The sequence below is a fragment of the Bos indicus genome, chromosome 18 (genome assembly GCF_029378745.1).
Source record: "Bos indicus isolate NIAB-ARS_2022 breed Sahiwal x Tharparkar chromosome 18, NIAB-ARS_B.indTharparkar_mat_pri_1.0, whole genome shotgun sequence".
NCBI classification, from domain to species: domain Eukaryota; kingdom Metazoa; phylum Chordata; class Mammalia; order Artiodactyla; family Bovidae; genus Bos; species Bos indicus.
In genome coordinates this window covers 49,506,805-49,530,794 of record NC_091777.1, presented here as the reverse complement: position 1 = coordinate 49,530,794, position 23,990 = coordinate 49,506,805, and the positions used below count along the sequence as shown (strand labels likewise).

Genomic DNA, 23,990 nt, shown 5'->3' with positions numbered 1-23,990 from the left:
AACGTTAAAGAGGTACTTTTCCCCCATCATCTCTGATTTTCTCTTGCTCTCACTTCTGTCTGTCTGTACCTTGTCTCCCTCCTGCTCTCATGAGGAACTAAGCCCCTACTATGTGCCAGACCCTCAGCTGGGCAGGAGAGATACAAGGAGACCAAGAGCCAAGCCCTGCCCTAGGGAGCTCACAGCCCAGAGGAAGGAGGCAGAGAGTATATGATGAATTTCAGTCTTGGCTTTGCCTTGTCTCTCCATCTCGGTAGTGTGGCTCACAGCAATCGGCCTGGCACACAGTGGGCGTTTGCTCGGTGGCTGTGGGCTCTATGCACATCTCTGCTTTGTCCTGGCTCTGCCTCCCTTAGGCACATTGCAGAGTGCTTGCTGAATGTTTCATCCTTTGTATGACATACCTTGGATGCTCCAGAGGGGGTGGAACCATTTCCCCACCTGTGGGCAGCTCCTGATCCTGTGGGTGCTTAGACCCACACCAAGAAGCCTGCCTCTTGGCTTCCATCTTCACCTCACCCAGTGTTCTCTTGGCCATGGTCCTGGCACACAGTAGGCACTTTTCTGTCATTGGTTGAATGAGGTGATGCCTTCCCTTTCTCTTGTCTTTGTCATGCTCATTTTCTTTTCGTTTTGAATTTGGTCACCAAACACTGAATAAATGCCTACTGTGTGCCAGTTCCATGCTGGGCCCTGGGCCTACTGAGATGGATAAGACACTGGCCCAGTCTTAAAAACGTTAGGGCAAACAAATGGACCAAACAAAAACTTTTATAAGGTACTGCCAAAGGATACTACTCCATTTGACCTTCCCAACTTCACTGTGAGACAGCTATGATTCCCCCTCCCATTTTATAGACAGGAAAACTGAGGCTCAGGGGGAGAAGTCACTTGTTCAAGGTCACACAGAAAGAGATAGAACCAAGATTCCAGCTCTTACTGTTCTAACTCCCAATTCTGCCCTTTTTACATCGAACACTTGTTTATCAGGTGACTGCTGTTTGCCAGGCAGAGATTAGGGGAGAGGGATAATAGATTTGTGTAAACAGCTCCTGGTTTCTGTGATTCTCCATCTCTCTTTTTTCCTCCTCTCTCTAACCCATGGTCACTACATGGTGGGATAGAGGGAGGTTCATGGGCCCCCAGACCCAGCATTTCTGCAGATGTTGATGGCCCTCTGTCTCCAATGGGGCAACAGACCCTAGGACTCTTCCCTTCCCCTCAGGGCTACATAGTCCCAGTCCTCTGTCCCTCATTGCAAGCACCAGTGCTACAGCACTGCAGGGGTTAACTCCCTCACTGCTGCCATGGGAGGAGGTGACAACCAACCAGAAGCCTGCTCTGCAGCTTGCTTGAGCCTTACAGCCAATTAGAGACACATGGCCTCAAGCTTTCTTAAGGAGCCAGCCTCTGTCCTTGAAAAGGGGGGAGTCCCTAGCAACTGGTTATTTTAGGGGAAGGAGCAAAAGGAGCCCAAGACTCTTTGAGAGGGAAGATGAGAGGAAGAGGAAGACTTACAGCCAGGGGCCCAAGGTTGGATGGAGTTGGTGGTGGGGCAGTGGTCTGGGAAACGGCAGGCAAGGAGAGAGTCGGAGAGGTGGTGGGCCCCTGACGTGTAGTCTTTTGGGGGGAGGATGGCTCTTGGTGATGGCGGAAACTTCTGGAGGTGGAGGAACTGAGGTGGGTTTCAGGACCAGAAGGTGGTGTGGCTGGAGGGAAGGTGATGCTTCTGAGAGGTAAGAGGCCTGAGGAGGTGGGGGCATGGCCTTTAGAGGAGGTGGTGCTCCCGCAGCATGGCCCCCACGCAGATGAAGAGGCGGTTCATGTCTCTGATGACCCACTAAGAGCTTTGTGGGAGAGGAGAGCCTGTGAGATTGAGTGCATGCAAATCTGTGTGGGTGTGGCAGTCCCAGCTTAGCCAACATTGAACATGGAAGGGATGTGCCCAACAGAAGAGTGGCAAGACCCAGGGGGAATGATTCTTATAGATGGGGAGGAAAGCAACTGGTAGGAGAGTGTGAGCCACAGCAAAGCCAGCATCGTGTGGGATGCCAATTGTTAATGAAATTATTAAGTGCCAGGCTTTGGGGATGTTAACTCATCACACTTCACACCATCTCTATGGGGTAGGAATTCTTAATAACCTCAGTGGGGGAAATGAGACACAGAGAGGTTAAGAAACTTGCCTGAGGTCACAGAGCTAGCAAGCAGCAGAAGAGAAACTCAAACTCTTGGGATCGTGGCTCTCAGACTTTGTCAGCTTAACCATTTCTCTACACTGCCACTTGTTTGAGAGCAGGGGTCCATGGCAAGAAAGGGGCATGTTTTCTTGGCTACATTTACCCCAATTATGGATGAAACTTACCTGGGGGCATGGTGTAGTGACTTCAGGTAGTATAGGGCAGGGTGTGCACATAAAGTGGTTGCCTCTGATATCTGGGTACAGTGCATGACATGCAAAGAGTGGACATGGTCCTAGGCCGGGTAGGTGAACCATCTCCCCTGAGCCATTGTGGGGTGTGGCTTGGAAGGCACTTGTCAATCAGAAGGGAAGTGGCCTTTAGCCCTGGCCCCTTGGTGGGCGGGAATATGTAGTGGAGGGGATAAGATAGATGTTGCTAGGAGAGGTGTAGGTATACTCAAGGGTAGGATATGCAGATGAGGGGGTGTGGTCTGTATCATGGTTTCCTTCGAGGGGTAGGAACATGTGGAAGAGAGGAACTAGAAGAGCATCCATTGTCCCAGTAGGAGTAAGCCTGGGAGTATGAGGTAACCTGCTAGTCCACCCCAGCGAGAGTGAGGTTTGCAGGTAACGGGGCATGGCCTGTAGCATCCATCCCCTTAAAGGGTGGGAATATGTGAGCGCTTGAGTGGCATTTGTCCCAGTAGGAATGAGACACTGCTAGGGAGCAAGCCCCTTGAGAGCAGGGCATAAAAGCTGTAGCATTCCTCCCTGGGGGCCAGGATGTATAGATGAGGGGAGACGAATGGCTGAAATTTGCCGTGAAACACGGGTGGGGAGTGGGTCTGACGGTGGGGCATGCAGATAAGGGGCGTGGCCTATACCCAAGGTCCTGAGAGGGTGGGAATTTGTTGCTTGAGTGGCTGCTGTTGTCCCAGAGAGGGTGAGACACTGGTAGGGAGGCATGGATAGGTCTGCACGGGTGGTGGGGACATGCAAGTGAAGCAGCCTGGTTCAGAGTGGAGCTAACCCCGCGCTGATCCCGCCCCCTCCTGCAGGATGATCCCATCCACCAGCCAGACCTTCCTGGTGAATGATCTGGCAGCAGGCCGCGCCTACGACCTGTGCGTGCTGGCCGTCTACGACGATGGGGCCACGGCGCTGCCGGCCACCCGAGTGGTGGGCTGTGTGCAGTTTACCACCGCTGGGGATCCCGCACCCTGCCGCCCGCTGAGGGCCCATTTCTTGGGCGGCACCATGATCATCGCCATCGGGGGTGTCATTGTCGCCTCCGTCCTCGTTTTCATCGTTCTGCTCATGATCCGCTACAAGGTCTACGGCGATGGGGATGGCCGCCGAGTCAAGGGCACCTCCAGGTCGCCTCCGCGGGTCAGCCACGTGTGCTCGCAAACCAACGGCGCAGGCGCAACGCAGGCCCCACCCCCGCCGGCGCCCGACCGCTACGAGGCGCTGCGAGAGGTGGCGGCTCCCGCGGCTGCGGCGGCGGCTGTCGAGACGAAGGCTGCGGCGGCCGACGTGGCTTCCGCGGAAACGGAGGCGGTCCTTGGACGTTCCCTGGGCGGCTCGGCCACCTCGCTGTGCCTACTGCCATCCGAGGAAACCTCCGGGGAGGAGTCCCGGGCCGCGGTGGGCCCTCGGAGGAGCCGTTCCGGGGCTCTGGGACCGTCGGCTTCACCGCCCCCTACTTTAGCTCTGGTTCCTGGGGGAGCCCCGGCCCGGCCGAGGCCTCAGCAGCGTTATTCGTTCGACGGGGACTACGGGGCGCTCTTCCAGAGCCACAGTTACCCGCGCCGCGCCCGGCGGACAAAGCGCCACCGGTCCACGCCGCACCTGGACGGGGCCGGAGGGGGCGCGGCCGGGGAGGACGGAGACCTGGGGCTGGGCTCCGCCAGGGCGCGCCTGGCCTTTACCAGCACCGAGTGGATGCTGGAAAGTACCGTGTGAGCGGCGGGCGGGCGGGCGCCGAGACGCCTGGGTGCCGCGGACAAACGCCCAGCCGCCCTGACGTTTAGGGCAGGATTCGGGGGTGAAAGCGCCGAGCCAACACGTCGTCGGACTGGAGGGGAGAAGCACCCTTCTCCCTGGAGGGGACGGGGGCGGGCTGCCTGGGCTGTGGCTCGAGGCCACGCCCCCGCGCTCAGGGGGGTTTGAGGGCGGGCCGCCGGGCTCCCCTCCCCCGTGGACTCCAAGCCCCCCTCCTGCCCCTCCCCCCGCGCGCTCGCGGACCTCGCTGGAGCCGGTGCCTTACACAGCGAAGCGCGGGGAGGGGCAGGGCCCCCCCGACACTGCAGCACTGAGACACGAGCCCCCTCCCCCCGCCCGGGACCCGGGGCAGGGGCGAGGGGCCCATTTCATGTATCTGGCTGGACTAGATCCTATTCTGTCCCGCGGCGGCCTCCAAAGCCCCCCCCACCCCGCAACCCCATTCAATTCCCTGGTCCCATCGTCGGGGCTGGCTTGGGGTCCCCTTTTCTCTGTTCCCCTCGTTTGTCTCTGTCCCGCCCTCTGTCATCTCTGTCTTACGTCCTTCCCTGTTCGTCTCTCTTTTCTCTGCCCCGTCGTCTGTTCTCCCTCTGCCCTCCCGTATGGCGTCCAGCCTCCTTGTCTCACCAGATATCTCCCCCAGTACACAATTCTCCCGGGCAGGTCCCACCGGAAGGACCAGACTCTCCCCGACTCCTTCCTGTTACTCCCAAGTGAATCCCCACAGGAACAAAATCCAAAACCAAATCCCCCTCGCTACCGGAGCCGGGACCCTCCGCCGCAGGAGAATTAAACTTTTTTTCTGTGTCTGAGGCCGCTCTGCTGACCTCCGTGTGTGTTTCTGTGTCTTGGGAGGTTGGGGGGGCGTGGCCTAGATTACAGCTCTAGGACTATTAAGTGAGACTAAAGGTAGGCCGGCTGACTGCGACCAGGGAGATCTGCAGTTTCCTACCCTTTGAGAGACTTCGAGGTGGGGAATAATATATAAAAACAAAAACAATAGCTAAGGTTTAATGAGTGCTTACTATTGCCAAGCACTTAAATCGTTTAATCGTCACAACTCTAGGACATCAGTACCATGACCCCATTTTATAGATGAGAAAACTGGGGTCCAGAAGTAAAGCGACTTGCTCCAGGTCGCATAACCAGAAGGTAACAAAATTGGGATTTAAAACGGCAGGCAGCCTTCTGAGTCTTTAGTGCCCAGCAACTAGGGAGTGTTCATTTGCCACATAGGCATTGTGCTAAGCACAGCTCATCTCTCTGAGGTCCGACAGCTGTTGGAGGTCGATACACTTGGCCCCATTTTACAGATAGGAATCTACACCAGGGAGAAGTGAAGTCACTTGCCCAATACTCCCCTGGTGAAGAAATAGGACAGTTGGCAGTTTGACCTCAGTATCTGTTCCACTCTACTACAAAATGTAACCTCTGATGTCTGTGTCTGGAGGCTGGGGAATGGTCACCCAAGGACCTTAATTAGTTGAGCCTGGGTATCAAAAGCCAGCCTGGTGGGAGAGGGGACATGGGAAGGGGCTCACGGGTCACACTGTTTGGAACCTGAGGGATCTTAGGAGGTAGAGAAGGGTCTACTTGAGGGCACAGAGGCTGGCTTGGGGTGGGGGCGCAGTTTCTCAGACAAGGGTGGGGGCTGTGGCTGGGGAAGGAGGGAAGTTTTTTTAGGGGGGTGGTGGATGGGTCCTGCAGTGAAAACTTTTCTGATCCTGGGGAAGAAGGAAGAAGGCTTCATGCCAGCCAGGAGCCTCCTGAGGCCTGGGGAGGAGGAGAGAAAGACAGAAATAGAAACGGAGCAGGAGGGAGGGGGATGGATCTGGGCAGACAGGGTGGGAGGCAGCAAGGACAGAGGCACCAGAGAATCACAGGCCGGCATCACCCGGTGGCCCAGCTGCACTTATCTATCTCAGTCATCACGACTCCTGGGTACCGGGGGCTTCCCACACACCAGCCGTGGTGCTCACAAACCCTCCCTGAAGCATGAATAGAGCATGCAGCTCAGCCCCTGGCACAGAGCACAAAATGGACTTACTCAGAGAGGAAGCGTGATCACATCTATACTCCAAAACAGATGTGTGCAGTGTGTGCACTCTCTTATTTATTTTAGACTAGGTAAGTTGATTTATTTAGAGGGAAACACACGCCACAGAGTGTGGGCCATCTCAGAAGGTGAGAGGCCTTTGCACCCCCTTTTCTAGACAAGGAAACAAGTTCAGACAGGTAAGCAGCTTGCCCAAGATGATGCAGTCTGTAAACGGCAGAGCCATGATTGGAGAATTTACTGCCTTCTTATCCTGCACACCTAACTGTCTGACTGTACTGTCTTTGCTCCACCTGATAAAGCTTTACTGAGCATGTGCTATGTGCCTGGCTCTGTGCAGGGGATACTGCAGTGAACAAAACAGATGAAACAAGAGACCCCTGCCCCATGCAGCTTATATTCTAGAGGCAGGAGACAGTAATCAAGTGAGTAAATTATGAGTGTCTGGTAGTGAATAAGTGTCACATGGAGAATGAAAACATTCTTATTTTGATGGGGGACTTCCCTGATGGACCAGTGGTTAAGACTTCCCCACTCCCAATGCAGGGGGCCAGGGTTTGATCCCTTGTCAAAGATATTAACCTGTAGGCTGCAGGTGCAGCAGAAAAATAAAAAAACCAGGGTGATGGGATGGAATGACTGAGAGGTTTATTTTATTATAGTTGCTTTACAATATTGTGTTAGTCTCTGCTGTTAGTCTCATTTCAAAGGGAATGAACTACAGGTACACATACATCCTCTTCCTCTTGGACCTCCCACCACCCCATCCCACCCATCTAGGTCACCACAGAGCACTAAGCTGAGCTCCCTGCACTATATGGCAAGAGCCCACTAGCTATCTCTTTTATACATGGTTGTGCTTATGTGTCAATCCCAGTCTCCCAATTCACCCTCCCCACAATCAAGCCCCCGTGTCCGCATGTCCATTCTTCACATCTGGGTGAGAGACTTACTTTAGACTGGAAGGTCAAGGAAGGTGATATGGGAGCTGAGAAAAATCCACTGTGGAAAGAGCCAGGGAAGAGCATTCCTGGCAAAGAGAATAGCATGTGCAAAGGCCCTGAGGCAGGAGTGTGCTTAGTGTGCTGGAGGCAGTGTGTCTGGACTGGAGTAAGGGGGAGAGTGAGAGGAGAGCAAGTGGAAGAGGCAAGCAGGGAGCAGCTTCTGCTGAGCCTTGTGGGCTGTGGTCAAGAATCAAGATTTTATTCTCAGCTGTGGGTTTCAGCTGGGGCAGTATCTGGCTTGACCTCTATGAAGAACTCAGCTTTGACTGAGGTGTGCCTGTCTTCACAGCAAAATTGGGAATTGCCACCTCAGAACTTGGCATGCACCCTTTGACATATTTGGGGTCCACATGGTCCCTAGGTCAGCCCTTTGAATGATAGCCCCCCACCTTCCTCTGTAATATCAGGCCTTTCATTTAACAGAGAAGTATTTATCAATGGCAGTGACACCCCCCCCCCACCCCCCTGCCCAAACTAAGAGCTTTAAACCCAAGGAATAGGTACATTAGGTGAGATAGTGCATGATATCATTCAAGGGGAGTGTTGGAGCATCTCCTCTGTGCCTGGCCTTGTGCTGAACACTGAAGATCCAAAAGTGACCCAGGCAGCTCCAGTCCTTGCCCTCCTGAAGCTCAGACAGACAGATGGCAATAGGGCTGTGATGTGAGAAACATAGAGCCTATCAGAGCACAGAAGAGTTGCCTGACCCTGCCCAGAGGTTCAGGGAAGTGTATTAGCCAGAGTCTTGGCTACAAGTGAAAGGAAGTCAGCTTAACTTGATTAGGTGTAAAAAAAGTGTGCATTTGTTGGCTCGTAGAGCTAGGAGGGTGGAGAAAGCAATGGCACCCACTCCAGTACTCTTGCCTGGAAAATCCCATAGATGGAGAAGCCTGGTAGGCTGCAGTCCATGGGGTCGCTAAGGGTCGGATACGACTGAGCGATTTCCCTTTCACTTTTCATGTTCATGCATTGGAGAAGGAAATGGCAACCCACTCCAGTGTTCTTGCCTGAAGAATCCCAGGGACGGGGGAGCCTGGTGGGCTGCCGTCTATGGGGTCGCACAGAATTGGACACGACTGAAGGGACTTAGCAGCAGCAGCAGCAGCAGCAGAGCTAGGAAGAAGGCAATTAAGGGCAAAACTATAAGGACTTTGACCTTAGAGACTGGAACTGAGACTCAACTCCATCAGGACACTCTTCCCATTCATTTCTCTTCTCTACTTGTCTCAGCTCAGATGTGTCCCCTTCCACTGCATGTAGTGGGGAAAATGGTTATTTACAGACACAGACTCAATCCTTCTAGCACCATAGCCCAGAGGTAAAATGGCAGAATCTCCTCCAGTCCTAAATAAAAGTGAATCCCAGGGAAGGGCTCTGGTTGGTTTGACTAGGGTCACATGCCAACCTTGCATTGATTGGGCCATCCAAGGGAATGCAATTGGGAATGGAATTTGATTGGCCAGATCGCAGTCACATGTTCAGATGTGTGGGTCTGGGAAAAGAGGGGAGAGCTAAAAATATTAGGTTGAACCATATGAAACTGCCAGTCCTGTAGGTTAGAAATGGCAGAATACTGGCAATTTCATGGATTGAAACAAAATAGTCACCAGAAAAGTAGGATGGTGAAACTTGTTGGGTATATAAAAGCAATAGAAACCCCAGGGTACTACTCAGAAGAATTTTTGGAGGAGGAAGTGATATTACTGAGACATAGGGAATGAGTAGAAATTAGATGAAGACATAATGGTGATGGGAGAGTAGGGGGGACATGTCCCAAGCAGATGGAACAGCTTATGCAAAGGCTGTCATAAGGGAGTTACAAGGGGAGACTTGTCATTGTACTCTGGAGATGGAGTGCTGTGATTGGGCAAACCTGAGTCATGTGTCCAACCAATGAGGGAGTGAGGAAGGGGGCTCATGCCCCAAAGGAAAATTGAGAAGCTTTACCAGGAGACAGGGATTCTGGGCAGGCAAAACCAAAATATATCCAGTTCAAAAATTCTTTTTTAAGCCTTGGCATCTCCAAGCAGAGGTTTGCAATCTTATTTCAATTATACCACTCATGTCTGAACTCAGACTTGTCTTACATCATTCAAATTTTTATTGTCAAATAATAATTGGTCACTTTTTCTGGGTTTTGGCTGGGCATACAGAGATGGACTTTTGAGGATACATTAGGCTGCAAGAAACAAAACCTAATTAACATGACTCAAGACGTTTTCTTATCTCATGACCCATTTTCCTACTCCTTTGTTCCAACTTCCTTAGAAGAACAGTTTCACAATCTAGGCTTGCTGCCTTATGGTCACAAAATGGCCACCACAGCTTCAAGTCTTTCATCCTCATATGAATGAACTAAGCAGGAAGGAAAGGAACAAATGGAAGAAATTTCTTTCTGCTGGGGAAGAAAAAATCCTAAAATTAAAAAAATAACAGCAATAAATGCAGGTATGGGGCTTAACCTCTGCCAATTGTTTTCAATTATTTACATAAATTAGTTTATTTCATGGCCCTTCCACTGCAGAGGCAGGTGGTCCACACTGGACCTTCTCTGATTTCATAGTCCACAGGATCTGTGAGCATAATAAGATATTTGTTATTTCACTCTATTATGTTTAGGGTGTTTGTTATAACTTGGAGGATATTGTTTGTATGAAAGCTGGAGCCATGGCTGCCATTTTGAGATCATGAGGTAGCCAGAGTAAGAGTCGGTCAACAGAGGTAGAAAGAATCTGGTTTCCCAGTGACATTATTAAGTGAATGAATGAATGAGTCCTAGAACTGCCCTGCCAACTCAGTTTTTATTATGTGTGATAATACATTCATTTCTGTTCTACCCTTTTGAGTTGGGTTTCTGACACCTATTATAGGATAAAGAATCCTGATATAGATTTCTATTTGTCCTAGGTACACATGCAAAACAGAGATACACATTTCACACAGACAGGGAAAGACTTATAAACATGTGCACAAATACACATGCACTTACACACATGTGGGCATGAATACGCTGTTATGCATCTTCAGACTCCGGTTTGGGCAGATACTCGCTTGGACGCATATACACACAGTCACAGAAGGCAGGCACACACAAGTATATGCACCCTGTAATGAATTCTGCTTGCACCACACAGACATCCATACTCAGTCACACACCCACAGTAACACACACACAGTAACACACACACACACACACTCAAGGATTCACTTATTGCAGAAGGCTCCAACTCCTTACAGTTTATTTCTGCAGCTCTATAAATAAGGGGTGAGGGACTTCCCTGGTGTTCTAGTGGCTAAGCCTCTGCACTCCCAATGCAGGGGGCCCAGGTTCGATCCCTGGTCAGGGAACTAGATCCCACATGCCACAACTAGGAGTTCAAATGCCATAACTGAGAGTGTGGATGCTATAACTAAAGGCCCTGCATGCTGCAGTGAAGATGGAAGATCCTATGTGCTGAAGCTAAGACCAGTGCAGCCAAATAAATACATATTTTTTAAAAAGGGGATGAGAAGAAATATCTTCAGGCAAGACTGGGGTTAATGCATAAAGAAGGTCTGGGGTCTCAGATGGGCTGAGAGTAGGTCCTGGTTCTCAGATGCACGTGTCTCTTCTGGTGACACAATTCACATCCCAAGTGAGAAGGTGGAAGAGGTTGAATGGGGCAGGCCTTGAGGCTGTCTTGAGACTCCTGTGGGAGAGATGAGAAGTTTCCTGCTGATGCCCAGTTTCCCATTACCCAGGCATCAGCCTCCACCTTACCCAGGGCCCACACGTTCATCCTTTTCCAGGGTCACTCTTCTCTGGGGCCTCCTGGAGCTGTGGCAGCCAGTGCTGGAAGAGGCCCTGGGGCCTGCAGCCTGCTGTGGGCTGAGCCCAGACCCGAGCACAGAAAAGGGTGGTGTGTGAGACAGGACTTGGGACAGAAGGATGAGGTCCCATCTTCCCAGAACCCACAGACCCAGGCCAGGTGCCCCGAGCACTCACACAGGCCTGGAGCTTGCAGTGGTTGGAGTGTCATCAGAAGGGGCTGCCCCAGGGTGTGGTCCAGGGATGAGGTAATCACAGCCCCCAGGACCCTTCAGGGTCAGGACCAGCCTTGCCCCTAAGGTATGGGGCACTCCCACACCTGAGAGGTGAGAGAAAACAGCTGAGGTGGAATGGTGAGGAAGGGTAGGCAAGAACGCTCAGTGAAGTGGAGACAGGGAATCCAGGGGAGGAGGGCAGGTGATATGAGACACACGATGGGGACAGGTGATGGGACAGCTTACACGGGAGCGAGTAGAGGGGACACATGGAAGGAGACTATTGAAGGGGATACAGGTGAGGCAGAACGACAGGGGAAGAGACAGGGGAAGAGACAGGTGAAAAACTGAAATAGGGACAAATGAAAAGTGACCCACGGGAGGGGTCACAGAGGTCTGAAGAGGCGGGGATGGAGAGGGACCGAGGTGGGAGTCAGTGGTGAGGGGAAGAGGGAGTCAGTGTTGAGAGTCGATGGTGATGGGGGTGCAGGGCAAGGGGCACAGGTTGGGCACAGAGCTGGGAGAGGAAAGGAGAAATGAGAAGGAAATAGGTAAGAGGGCAGGTGAGAGGGACAGGTGAGGGAGACAGGAAAGTGGACCCCTAGGAGGAACAGGGACAGGGTCAGGGGAGCATTTGAAGAGGGACAGGGGCGCAGGACAGATGAGGAAAGACCAGAGGAGGGGAGGAAGTACAGATGAGATAAAGGAGGTGAGAGGCCACCTGAAGAGCTAGAGCTAGAAGGTAGGGTGGGGCCAGGTGAGGGCAGGTGGGCCTGACTCTCCCAATTCACCTGGAGGTGCTTCAGATCCCGGGTCCTGGGGAACAGGTGGGAGATGCAGTCCCAGTCCTTCTGCAAGAGTGAGTCTTCCTACAGAGCAAGGACAAGGTCGGATCACAGCGGGAGGGTTGGAGCCTAACAGCAAGGATGAAGGTCTAGCAGGAGGGCTTGAGTTTAACCCATAGGCGAGAGGAAAGGGGTTGTGCCATGCCAAGTTGCTTCAGCCGTTTCCGACTCTCTGTGACCCCATGGACTGTAGCCCACCAGGCTTCTCTGTCCATGGGATTCTACAGGCAAGAATACTAAAGTGGGTTGCTATGCTCTTCTTCAGAGGATCTTCCTGACCCAGGGATCGAACCTGAGTCTCTTAAGTCTCCTGCACTGGCAGGCGGGTTCTTTACCACCAGGAAAGCCTGAGTCAAGAGATTCAATCAGTTTGGTTTAGTTGCTCAGTCGTGTCTGACTCTTTGCGACCCCATGGACTGCAGCATGCCAGGCTTCCCTGTCCATCACCAACTCCTGGAGCTTGCTCAAACTCATGACCATTGAACTGGTGATGCCATCCAACCATCTCATCCTCTGTTATCCCCTTCTCCTCCCATCTTCCATCTTTCCCAGCATCAAGGTCTTTACCAGTGAGTCAGTTCTTCCCATCAGGTGGCCAAAGTATTGGACTTTCACCTTCAGCATCAGTCCTTCCAATGAGTATTCAGGACTGATTTCCTTTAGTATGGACTGGTTGGTTCTCCTTCCAGTCCAAGGGACTCTCAAGAGTCTTCTCCAACACCACAGTTCAAAAGCATCAATTCTTCAGAGCTCAGCTTTCTTTATAGTCCAACTCTCACATCCATACATGACTACTGGAAAAACCATAGCTTTGACTAGATAGACCTTCGTTGGCAAAGTAATGTCTCTGCTTTTTAATATGCTGCCTAGGTTGCTCTTAGCTTTTCTTCCAAGGAGTAAGCATCTTTTAATTTCATGGCTGCAGTGATTTTGGAGCCCCCAAAATAAAGTCTGTCACTGTTTCTACTGTTTCCCCATCTATTTGCCATGAAATGATGGGACTGGATGCCATGATCTTAGTTTTCTGAATGTTGAGTTTTAAGCCAACTTTCTCACTCTCCTCTTTCACTTTCATCAAGAGGCTCTTTAGTTCTCTTCACTTTCTGCCATAAGGGTGGTGTCATCTGCATATCTAAGGTTATTGATATTTCTCCCAGCAATCTTGATTCCAGCTTGTGCTTCATCCAGTCCAGCATTTCACATGATGTACTCTGCATAGAAGTTAAATAAGCAGGGTGACAATATATCATCTTGACTTATTCCTTTCCCAATTTGGAACCAGTCTGTTGTTCCATTTCTGGTTCTACCTGTTGCTTCTTGACCTACATACATATTTCTCAGGAGGCAGGTCAGGTGGTCTGGTATTCCCATCTCTTGAAGAATTTTCCACAGTTTGTTGTGATCTACACAGTCAAAGGCTTTGGTATAGTCAATAAAGCAGAAGTAGATGTTTTTCTGGAACTCTCTTGCTTTGTCGATGATCCAGTAGATGTTGGCAATTTGATTTCTGGTTCCTTTGCCTTTTCTAAATCCAGCTTGAACATCTGGAAGTTCATGGTTCACGTACTGTTGAAGCCTGGCACGCAGAATTTTGAGCATTATTTCGCTAGTGTGTGAGATGAGTGCAATTGTGTGGTAGTTTGAATATTCTTTGGCATTGCCTTTCTTTGGGATTGGAATGAAAACTGACCTTTTCCAGTCCTGTGGCCACTGCTGAGTTTTCCAAATTTGCTGGCATATTGAGTGCAGCACTTTCACAGCATCATCTTTTAGGATTTGAAATAGCTCAGCTGGAATTCCATCACCTCCACTAGCTTTGTTCGTAGTGATGCTTTCTAAGGCCCACTTGACTTCACATTCCAGGATGTCTCGCTCTAGGTGAGTGATCACACTATCGTGGTTATCTGGGTCATGAAGATCTTTTTTGTACAGTTTTCCTGTGTATTCTTGCCACCTCTTCTTAATATCTTCTGCTTCTGTTAAGTCCATACCATTTCTGTCCTTTATTGTGCCCATCTTTGCATGAAATGTTCCCTTGGTATCTCTAATTTTCTTGAAGAGATCTCTAGTCTTTCCTATTCTACTGTTTTCCTCTATTTCTTTGCATTGATCACTGAGGAAGGCTTTCTTATCTCTCCTTGGTGTTCTTTGGAATAGCTAGAGACAGAGGATAAGATGGTTGGATGGCATCTCTGACTCAATGGACATGAGTTTGAGTAAACTCCAAGAGTTGGTGATGGACAGGGAGGCCTGGTGTGCTACAGTCCATGGGGTCACAAAGAGTTGGACATGACTGAGTGACTGAACTGAACTGAAGAGATTAGAGATTAGTTGTAGACAAAAAGCTAGACGCAGCCTGTAGCAGGAGGAGAGAAGTTAAGCCATCAGTAGCAGGGCAGCAGCTTGGCTATTGCAGAAAGGGTAGAGGTTAGCCCACGATAATAGGGACTTAATGGTTGTGTGTGTGTGTGTGTGTGTGTGTGTGTGTGTGTTTGCTTGTGCCACAATCTGTGTTGGGTTGTGCCACATGCCTTGTGGGATCTTAGCTCCCCAACCAAGGATCAAATCTGGGCCCTTGGTAGTAAGAACACAAAGTCCTAACCACTGGTTGTGTTGTGTTAGTTGCTCAGTCATGTCTGACTCTTTGCGACCCCATGGACTGTAGCCCACCAGGCTCCTTTGTACATGGGATTTCCCAGGCAAGAATACTGCAGTGGGTTGCTATTCCCTTTTCCAGGTGATCTTCCTGACCCAGGGATCGAAACTGCGTCTCATGTCTCCACTAGCATCACCTGGGAAGCCACTGGATCACTAAGGAATTCCGATCCTTTTCTTTCTTGAAGGCCTCCAGCTCACCTGGCAGCAGAGATTTGAACATGCCAGTGTTACAGCCTTTTCTGGTTGTGGTGGGGACAGCACGTGCTCTGGCCAAGCCCAGCCCCATGACCACCAGAACCAGCGTCCATGTTGCAGCCATGGCCAAATTTCCACTGCTTCCCCAGCTGCATAGCTCAGCTTTTTAGCCAAGCTAAATGAGCCATCCTGGCTGAGGTTTGTGAAGCGAAAAGGCAAATGGCTTTGACTTGAAAGGCATGAGTGGGTAGGGCCAGCTGGCTGAACCAGGTGAGTTGATGGGTGTGGGTGGGGCAAGGTGAGCTCAGTCCTATGCCCAGAAGGAAAGAGAATCTGAAATCCCAGGAGAGCTCCGGAGATGTTCCTATGAATCCCTGGGATGTTGGGAAGCCCCTGATGGAGGCTGAGGCAGGATAAGTGGGAAGATGGCACAACAGGGCAGGGGCTGGGGTGGGGTGCGTGTGGGTGAAGCTGCTGGAGTGGCAGAGAGGAAGCTTCCTCCATTGGTTTAAGTGTTTTCCACAAACCCATTCATTTTATGCTCTGAACATTCCCATGGGTAGTTATTTGTATGATCACTCCCATTTTACCAGTGAGGAAACGAGGGCACAGGAGGGTAAGATGATTTAACCTTAGGTTCCACAGGTGTTTAACGGCAGAGGGGTTTGAATGGAGTTCCATGCACTTACTCCCTACTCTGTGTACAGCCAAAGTATAAGATGGAAACCTCTGGGGCTCATTACACCTAACTTTCCTTTCTCTCCCTCTGGGTAGCATGAAAGGGTAGGGGGCTCCTTGTTTGTGGGGTAAGAGCACTTGCTGGGGCTACCTGGAAAGCAGGCAGTGAGGAGGGCTTTCAGGACGCAGGCAGAGTCTGGTTGCTTTGCTGTCATCATCCCCTGCGGTAATAAACATTGTGCAGCGAGGAGGGAATTGCTCTGATGTACAGGAACTTCATATTTTTCATTCCCTTATTTTTTTTTTCTTGGCCTTTAGGTGCAGAAAGATATTAACCATACTCTTCAGATCCTAATATAGAATTGCCATTGGTCCATGAAAGACCCTCTTAGGTTTTACCCCCAGCCTCATGCCCAATCCCTACCCTCCCCCCTCTTCACATACACCCATTTTAATGCCCTTGATATATAGCTGCAAGGATGTAGTTTATACTTTGTGATTTTGTGTGTGTATATGTTTCCAATTTACATAAATGGGATTGAGCTATAAATCTTCTGTTTCTTCCCTCTCTTTTATTTTTTATGTTTGTTAGCTTAACAGTATGTTTCTGAGATCTCTCCATATAGGGTTGTACTTCAAGCTCTCTGCTTCTAACTGCTGCATTGTGTTCCATGGTGTGCCCGAAGCAGTCTGTCGCTTATTTATCCCCCCAGTGATGGACGCTTAGGTTGCCTTCAGCTATCCAGCACCATGAGGCTCACACACATCCTCTCTATTGGAGATTTTCTAGGATGTACTGAGTACATGCTTGGCTGGATGAATCACAAACTGGAATCAAGATTGCCAGAAGAAATATCAACAACCTCAAATATGTAGATGATATTATTCTAATGGCAGAAAGTGAAAAGGAACTAAAGAGCCTCTTGATGAGGGGGAAAGAAGAGAGTGAAAAAGCTGGCTTAAAACTCAACATTCAAAAAACTAAGATCATGGCATCCAGTCCCATCACTTCATGGCAAATAGATGGGGAAACAATGGAAACAGTGGTAGATTTTATTTTCTTGGGCTCCAAAATCACTGCGGATGGTGACTGCAGCCATGAAATGAAAAGATGCTTGCTCCTTGGAAGGAAAGCTATGACAAATCTAGACAGCATATTAAAAGCAGAGACATCACTTTGCTGAGAAAGGACAGTCTAGTCAAAGCTATGGTTTTTCCAGTAGTCAGGTATGGATGTGAGAGTTGGACTATAAAGAAAGCTGAGTGCCGAAGAATTGATGCTTCTGAACTGTGGTGTTGGAGAAGACTCTTGAGAGTCCCTTGGACTGCAAGGAGATCCAATCAGTCAATCCTAAAGGAAATCAACCCTGAATATTCATTGGAAGGGCTGATGCTGAAGCTCCAATACTTTGGCCACCCGATGCAAAGAGCTGACTCATTGGAAAAGACCCTGATGCTGGGAAAGATTGAGGGCAGGAGGAGAAGGGGATGACAGAGGATGAGATGGTTGGATGGCATCACTGACTCAACAGACATGAGTTTGCACAAGCTCCAGGAGATGGTAAAGGACAGGGAATCCTAGTGTGCTGCAGTCCATGGGGTTGCAAAGAGTCGGACATGACTTAGAGAATGAACAGGAACAACGGTAGCCCTGACCTGGTGTCCCCACTGTATCCCTTCAGCTCATTTTCTCCCTCACTTGTACATCCAGTGGGTTGCCACATGCATTGACAACCTCCCACCTCATGTGCCCTGTATCTTTCTGCTTCTCCATCTGAGGTCTTTCTCCTGTCTGCATGCAGGACAGGAAGTGCTAAGATTAATTCCCCAGGGTCAGTCTTAAACCAATGAGGATCAGGAGCCTCGGATGAAGTATTTCTGTTTCCTTTTCTTTGGTGAGTCAGTTCTGAGGTGTGCTCTACATGATTCCTAAGCTCCTTAGAGGGTCCCTCGTAGGAATGACCTCTAGGTGTTCACGGTGGTCACCCTTTGGGGTTGGGACTAGTGTGAGGAAGCAAGATAGCCAGGATGCAAAATTTAAGGGGTCACCCAAAGTGCCTCACTCTGTACCATTTATTGCCTTTTTTTCTTCTTTCTTTTCTTAAAAATTAAAAAAATATTTTCGCTGCACCACACAGCTTGTGGGACCTTCACCCCTTGACCATGGATTGAACCCAGCAGTAATAGCAAATATCAACTACTAGGCCACTAGGGAACTCATAGCTTTTTCCTCTTGAATCCCAATTTTCCCACTCCCTTGAATTTCCTGGGGATACCTCCCAGATAGATTTACCTGTACCCTTGGTTCAGGGCATGCCCTTGGGAGACCCCAAACTAAATCCCGATCCCTATTCAGGAGCAGAATTTCTGAGTCACTACAGGGCACATCTGTGCTTATATTGTCTATTTAGCACCATTCAATAGAGTTTTCTGCAATGATGGAAGTGTCCTGTATTTGCATTGTCCAATATGGTAGTTACTGGCCACATGTGGCTGTTGAGTGCTTACAATTTGGCTAGTGCAACAGAGGAACTGAAATTTCAGTTTCTTTCATTTTTCTTTAATTTAAATCTAATTCCTACACGTGCCTGGTGGCTACCATAATGGGCAGTGCAGTTCTAAATACTCATCTTGTTCTCCCAAACAGTTGCACCTGCTTCATTCTCTTCAGAGATGCTTGAGAGACCCTGTATCCCTGTAAGAGGGTGGACTCCAGCACCTGGCTCTGACTTAGATGATGAGGTCCTAGTCTTTGACTATGAGCTTGATGCAAAATAGATGAGACTTTTGAGGTTGAGGAAAGAGATGAGTGAATTTTGCATGTGGAAGGAATGTAAATATTTGATGGCCAGAAAGCAGATTGTAGTAGTTTTGAAACATGTCTTCAAGATTTTTGACCCTTTCCCCACCGGGAAGTGGGTCTGTCTTTCTTCCTTCAATCTGAGTTGACCTTTGTTGGGTTGTACCTTGCAGACATGCAAGCCCTATACTTGGCTTCCCTGGTCTCAGTGGTAAAGAGCCTGCCTGACAATGCAGGAGACACAGGTTTGATCCCTGGGCCAGGAAGATCCCCTGGAAAAGGAAATGGCAACCCACTCTAGTATTCTTGCCTGGAAAATTCCATGGACAGAGGATCCTGGTGGACTACAGTCCATGGGGTCGCAGAGAGTTGGACATGACTTAGCAACTAAACAACAACAACAACAACAAAAGGACAAATATTGTGTGGTTCTCCTTATAGAAAATATCTAGGATAGGCAGTTTATAGAAACAGAAAATAGTTTAGCAGATACCCAGGACTGGGAGCATGGGAGAAGGGGTTATTGCTTAATATGTACAGAGTTTCTGTTTGTATGTTGAAAAAGCTTTGGAAACAGTGGTGATGGTTTACAATACAGTGAATTTACTTAATGCCACTGAGTTATACAGTTAAAAATGGTTTATATGTTAGGAATTCCCTGGCAGTCCCGTGGTTAGGACCTCACATGTCCACTGCAGTGGGCTTAGGCTTGATCTCTGGTCAGGGAACTAAGATCTACAGGCCACAAGGTATGGACAAAAAAAGGTTTAAACTGGAAAATTTTACTATGTGTATATATATTACCACAATTAATGAGGTTTAAAAAGGTAACCTTACTGGAAGAATAGAATTCCAATGTTCTATATTTTTTTAAAAAAACATATACAATGACCAAGTGGAGATTTATTCCATGAATGCAAGTTCAGTTCAGTTCAGTTCAGTTCAGTCATTCAGTCATGTCCGACTCTTTGGGACCCCATGGACTGCAGCATGCCAGGCTTCCCTGTCCATCACCAGCTCCCAGAGCTTACTCAAACTCATGTCCATCGAGTTAGTGATGCCATCCAACCATCTCATCCTCTGTAGTCCCCTTCTCCTCCTGCCTTTAATCTTTCCCAGCGTCAGGATCTTTTCCAATGAGTCAGTTCCTGAAGAACTGAATGCAGATTCAATATTTGAAAATCTATCAATGGAATACACCATTTTAACAGACTAAAGAAAAAAAAAATTATGTGATCATAAAAGCTTTTGCACAGCAAAGGAAAGCACTGACAAACCAAAAGATGACCTACTGAATGGGAAAAAAATATTTGCAAATGATGTGACCTATGAGGGATTAATACCCAACATATATAAATAGCTCATAACTCAACATCACAGAAAACAAACAATCCAGTTTTAAAATGGGCAGGAGAACCGAATGGACACTGTCCAAAGAGGAACTGCAGATGACCAACAGGCACATGATAAGATACACAACATTGCTAACCATTTGAGAAATGCAAATCAAAATCATAATAAGATATGGCCTCAAACCTGTCAGAATGACTATCATCAAAAAGACACAAATAAATGCTGGAGAGGATGTAGAGAAAAGGGACTTCTACACTGTTGGTGGAAGTATAAATTGGTGCAGCCACTGTGTAAAACAGTAAAGAGATTTCTCAAAAAATTAAAAATAAAATTATCATTCATATAACCTGGCAATTCCATTCCTGGGTATATATTCAAAAAAAGCCCAAAACACTAATTCAAAACGATCAGTCAGTTCAGTCACTCAGTCATGTCTGACTCTGTGACCCCATGGACTGCAGCACAGCAGGCTTCCCTGTCCATCACCAACTCCTGGAGCTTACTCAAATTCATGTCCATCAAGTTGGTGATGCCATCCAACCATCTCATCCTGTCATCCCCTTCTCCTCCTGCCTTCAATCTTTCCCAGCATCAGGGTCTTTTCCAATGAGTCAGTTCTTCCCATCAGGAGGCCAAAGTATTGGAGTTTCAGCTTCAACATCAGTCCTTCCAATGAATATTCAGGACCGATTTCCTTTAAGATTGACTGGTTGGATCTCCTCGCAGTCCAAGGGACTCTCAAGAGTCTTCTCCAACACCACAGTTCAGAAGCATCAATTCTTGGGTGCCCAGCTTTCTTTATAGTCCAACTCTCACATCCATACATGACTACTGGAAAAACCATAGCTTTGACTAGATAGACCTTTGTTGGCAAAGTAATATCTCTGTTTTTAATATGCTGTGAGAAGGCAATGGCACCCTACTCCAGTACTCTTGCCTGGAAAATCCCATGGGTGGAGGAGCCTGGTAGGCTGCAGTCCATGGGGTCGCTAAGAGTCGGACATGACTGAGCGACTTCACTTTCACTTTTCACTTTCATGCATTGGAGAAGGAGATGGCAACCCACTGCAGTGTTCTTGCCTTGAGAATCCCAGGGGCAGGGGAGTCTGGTGGGCTGCCATCTATGGGGTTGCACAGAGTCAGACATGACTGAAGCGACTTCGCAGCAGCAGCAGCAGCAGCAGCAGCAGCTAGGTTAGTCATAGCCTTTCTTCCAAGGAGCAAGTGTCTTTTAATTTCATGGCTGTATGAAACAGTTGAAAACATTTGAAACCCCGCTTGCAAACCATCTAAGGGTTGGAATCTGTGATATCTGCTCGTGTTTACTGATCCTGGACTTCATTACTGACTCCCTCAGCTTTATCTTAAGTCGGAGATTCTGTCAGCAACCAAGGACTTCTGTTTAGTCAATGGTGGGTTTTACTTCCAATTCCAGGGTTTTGTCTATGTAATCTGCCATGTTCCATATGTTGCTCCATTAAAAGTTCTGCCTATTTTATTTCAGTGATCATAACATTGGTTTAAATGTTAATAGAACAGTATGCCTAAAAAAAAAAAATTTGAAAACCAAAATTAAAAATACAACACCCCTTATAATTGCTTAAAAAACTCCACTTAGCTATAAATCAATAAAATATGAATAGAATCTGTATGTTAAAAGTTACAAAATTCTCATGAATTTGACGATGTGCATGATGCTTGCTGCACCATAGGCAGACAGATTGAGAAATGAGTTGTTGGGTCAAGGAATAGTGACTTTAATCGGAAAGCCAGCAGACCATAAAGATGGTGGAGTACTGCCCCAAACCTGAGTTAGAATTCAAGCTCCTTTTATACTAAAAAGAGGAGCTGAGTACGGTTGGTTGTTATAAACTTCTTGGTATGGCAATCCTTTGTTCTTGCAGTTGTTAACTGTAGGTTTAATTACAACAATCCTGTAAACCTCCAACAAGACAAATGTTTTTCTGTTTTTGCAACGTTTAATCTCTATATGAAAGGGAAAGGATTATATCTTTAATGGTCAGAGGCTTGAGAATGGCCTGTCATCTCCACTTCAGGCTAGAGGCAACATTCGTTTACAAAGGTGCGGATCCAGAATCAGGAAGCGGTGGCAACATAATACAAAGGGTTAGCATTAAAGGAATAAATCCAATTGGAATCAAGCTTGTTCTCTTTTTTACAGACAGATATCAAAGGAGAAATAAATAAAGGTAGAGACATATGGTGTTAATGAACTGGAATACTCAATGTAGTAGAGATGTCAGTTCTCCCCAGAGTGATCTATAATTCAATGTAACTCCTCTCAAAATGCCAACAAGATTTTTTTTTTGGTATATACACACATACTTATCTTAAAATTTATATGGATTATTATGTTTAAATTTACATGGAAAAGAAAAAGAACTAGAACAGCTAAAACAGTATTAAAAAAGAAAAAGTATTAGAGACTTCACCCTACCTAATCTCAAGACTTACTAGACAGTGACAGTAATCAAGACAGCGTGGTCCTGGGGGAAGCACAGACACATTAATCAATGCAACAGAATAGAGAACCCAAAAATGGGGCCACATAAGTATGCCCAAATGAAATTTTGACAAAAACTGAAAAACAATCCAATAAAGGAAAGATAGTCTTTTTAACAAATGGTGCTGGAACAATTGGACATTAGTAGGCAAATACATGAACCTGGACCTAAACTTCATACCCCATACAAAGGTTAACTCAAAACAGGTCATACTGCAAAGCAGAAATAGAGACAAATCATAGAGAATGGATGTGTGGACACCAAGGAGGGGAAGCAGGGTGGAATGCAATGGAAGAATGGGATTGACACATATGCATGACTATGTATAAAATAGATAACTAATGAGAACCTGCTGTATAGCACCGGGAACTCTGTTCAATGTTAGCACCACCTGGGAAGCCCCATTTAATGCTCTGTGACCTAAATGGGAAGATAATCCAAAAATGAGGGTATATATATATATATATATATGTACGTATGTATGTATGTATGCTGCTGCTGCTAAGTCGCTTCAGTCGTGTCCGACTCTGTGCGACCCCATAGATGGCAGCCCACCAGGCTCCCCCGTCCCTGGGATTCTCCAGGCAAGAACACTGGAGTGGGTTGCCATTTCCTTCTCCAGTATGTATGTATACATATATCTATATACACATATGGCTGTATACACATATACACATACACAGGGCTGCCCTGGTGTCTCAGCGGTAAAGAATCCGCTTGCCAAGGCAGGAAATGAGGATTCGATCCCTGCATTGGGAAGATGTCCTGGAGGAGGAAATGGCAACCCAGTATAGTATTCTTGCCTGGAGAATCCCATGGACAGAGGAGCCTGGCAGGCTACGGTCCATAGGGTCACACAGAGTCAGACACAGCCGAGCACAGCACATATATATATGTATAGCTGATCCACTTTGCTGTACAGCAGAACTGACATACCATTGTAAAGCAACCATACTCCAATAAAAATTAATTAAAAAAAATAGGTCAGGCCTTCCCAGGTGGCTCAGTGGTAAAGAATTTGCCTGCCAGTGCAGGAGGTGTTCAATCCCTGATCAGGGAAGATCCCGCATGCCATGAAGCAACTAAGCCCAAACATCACAGCTATTGAGCCCGTGCTCTAGAGCCTCGAGCTGCAACTACCGAGCCCACGTGCCACAACTACTGGAGCCCGTGTGCCCTAGAGCCTGTGCTCGGGAAACAGAGAAACCACTGCAGTGAGAAGCCTGTGCACCACAACTAGAGAGAAACCTGTGCCGCAGCGAAGACTGAGCACAGCCAAAAATAAATAAATAAAATTTAAAAATCAAAAGACATCTCATTAAAAAACAAGCACAGGTCATAGATCTTCATGTAAAATGTAAAACTGTAAACTTAGAAGAGAACACAGAAGACCATCTTCATGATCTGGGGTTAGACTGGACACCAAAAGCACAATCCTTGAAAAACCAAAAAGGATCAAAATTAAAAACTTTTACTCTGAGAAAGGCTCTGTTAAAATGATGAGAAAATAAGCGACTGAAAGAAAATATTTGCAAACCACATATCTGACAAGGACTAGGGTCTAGAATACATTGTAGAACCCTTAAAACTTATCAATTAGACAAAAATCCAATTAGAAAATGGGCAGAAAACATTGACATTTCACTGAATGGTGTATTCAGTTGACA

The 23,990-nt window shown here is 47.9% G+C and overlaps 1 protein-coding gene across 3 annotated transcripts in view; it reads left to right on the top strand.

Moving 5' to 3' along the window:
- The window catches only part of LRFN1 (leucine rich repeat and fibronectin type III domain containing 1), a 107,754-nt gene extending 102,756 nt beyond the window's left edge, over positions 1-4,998 (top strand). For all 3 annotated transcript variants that reach the window (XM_070771016.1, XM_070771017.1, XM_070771018.1), the window contains exon 5: positions 3,241-4,998. In XM_070771016.1, coding sequence (XP_070627117.1) covers positions 3,241-4,147 — 907 coding nt within the window. In that variant the 3' untranslated portion in view covers positions 4,148-4,998. The remainder of the gene's footprint in view (positions 1-3,240) is intronic.
- Positions 4,999-23,990: the final 18,992 nt, after the last annotated feature.